Below are 1,535 nucleotides of genomic sequence, written 5' to 3'. Positions count from 1 at the left end.
GGTTAAATGAACAGATTCTTCTAATTATATTTCCATTGCGATGTTTGTTTATTTTGTGGATAGTTTGTAAAAAAAAAAAAGGGCAATTTATCTAATTGGTTAATATGTCTGCATGGTTGTATTACTCTGACATTTTGTACCGAGTATATATTTTCTAGCACAATATACCTTTTGTAATTTCAGTTTTATTTTTTCGGCTCAAATTCGAATCCAAGCGCGCTTGTGTTAATTTTTTTTTGACAACTAAAACTACCGCATATCCAAATATGTTTGTGTGTGTATAAATAATATGTTTGGGTTTATTTTTTGTGGTACCAAATTTATTACGGCTATAATTTTAATGTACTGGAAAAAATGGGCAGTTTCTCAAATAATATTTCAATTAGTAATCTCATTTTTGTATTTAGTTTTCAAATTGAAACAAATTTCTATAAACACTTAGCTTTTCGACCCGTAGTTATGGCAAGACTGGTCAACCGCACGATGGTAATGACTCATCACTTTTCCTTCAGTCGCGGAGCGCTGTCATTACGACTTTTTTATATATTTTTTCTTGTGTTACACATAAGGCTTGAGACACATAAGTTCTTATCATTATTAATATTACAGAATCCGTCATATTTATCTAGGATTGTTTCTTTTGGTGTTAATTTAAAACCTGCATGTATTATCTAATCCGTAGTTGTATTTGATACCTTTCTAACGCGAGGAGTTCAAGGCCAGAACACGACGTATGTGTAATTATTTAGTGGTGCAGTTAAGGTACGTGTAAGGTTTTATCCTTTTATAACCCTGACAACTTCTGGTGTAATCCAAGGACGTGTCCCATTTTAATTTGATTGCAATAGGGAAATTTTCAACGATTTCTCATTAAATACTTTCATATATGCGTTGGGATTAGCCAAAACTGGCAAAAGATAAAAATCACATCATTCAAAAAGTGTTAACTGTTACTTCTGTTGTTGTTTTCAAGACTTATTTCAACCATTGACGCCAAGTCATAAACTTTGATAAAGCCAAAATTTCATGTCAAATATTTCCGTTAGTATCAAACAGTTTAATTAATTTAGGGGCAAATGGGTGGAAACGAGGTCTTCTCATTTTATACTAAATTGATTTTATTCATTACTACAGAAAAACATTACTGACAAAGTTGTAATGATAATATTTATATATTACATTTATTTTACATTTGATATTTCAAAGTGTCCTATATTTAAGTTTTTATTGATAGTGAGAGTAATAATTCAAGGCCAAAGCCTATTTGGGTAAATAGTACCTGAATAAATATGGAAATATTAGCTCTTGGGGCTAATCTATAATAGATTCAGTTTAGTAATGCTTGGAGACGGCTTGAATGGGTAATGAAGAAAAACTTTAATATAAGTTTAACATAACAGCAGATGTACAATGTTTCAACAAGGTTTTGTCATCATTAGGTATAAGTAGTTTACACTGACATGGATATATATATACTGTATTGAACAAAGAGGTCACATGACCTGATACTGTTGCAAAACTTAGAAGAGGTATCT

General features: G+C 30.8%; 1 protein-coding gene across 4 annotated transcripts in view; it reads left to right on the top strand.

Moving 5' to 3' along the window:
* Positions 1–1,535, top strand: part of LOC106458776 (kelch-like ECH-associated protein 1) — a 27,060-nt gene that overhangs the window by 8,029 nt on the left and 17,496 nt on the right. The window contains exon 1 of one of the 4 annotated variants that reach the window (XM_022385100.1): positions 574–762. The exons of the other annotated variants lie outside the window; for them this stretch is intronic. Coding sequence (XP_022240808.1) covers positions 734–762 — 29 coding nt within the window. The 5' untranslated portion in view covers positions 574–733. Of the gene's footprint in view, positions 1–573; positions 763–1,535 lie in introns of those variants that run through there. 4 annotated transcript variants of the gene reach the window in all.

The sequence above is a fragment of the Limulus polyphemus genome, unplaced genomic scaffold (assembly GCF_000517525.1).
Source record: "Limulus polyphemus unplaced genomic scaffold, Limulus_polyphemus-2.1.2 Scaffold512, whole genome shotgun sequence".
NCBI lineage: Eukaryota > Metazoa > Arthropoda > Merostomata > Xiphosura > Limulidae > Limulus > Limulus polyphemus.
The sequence above is the reverse complement of the archived record's forward strand: the minus strand, read 5'-3'. Positions and strand labels throughout refer to the sequence as shown.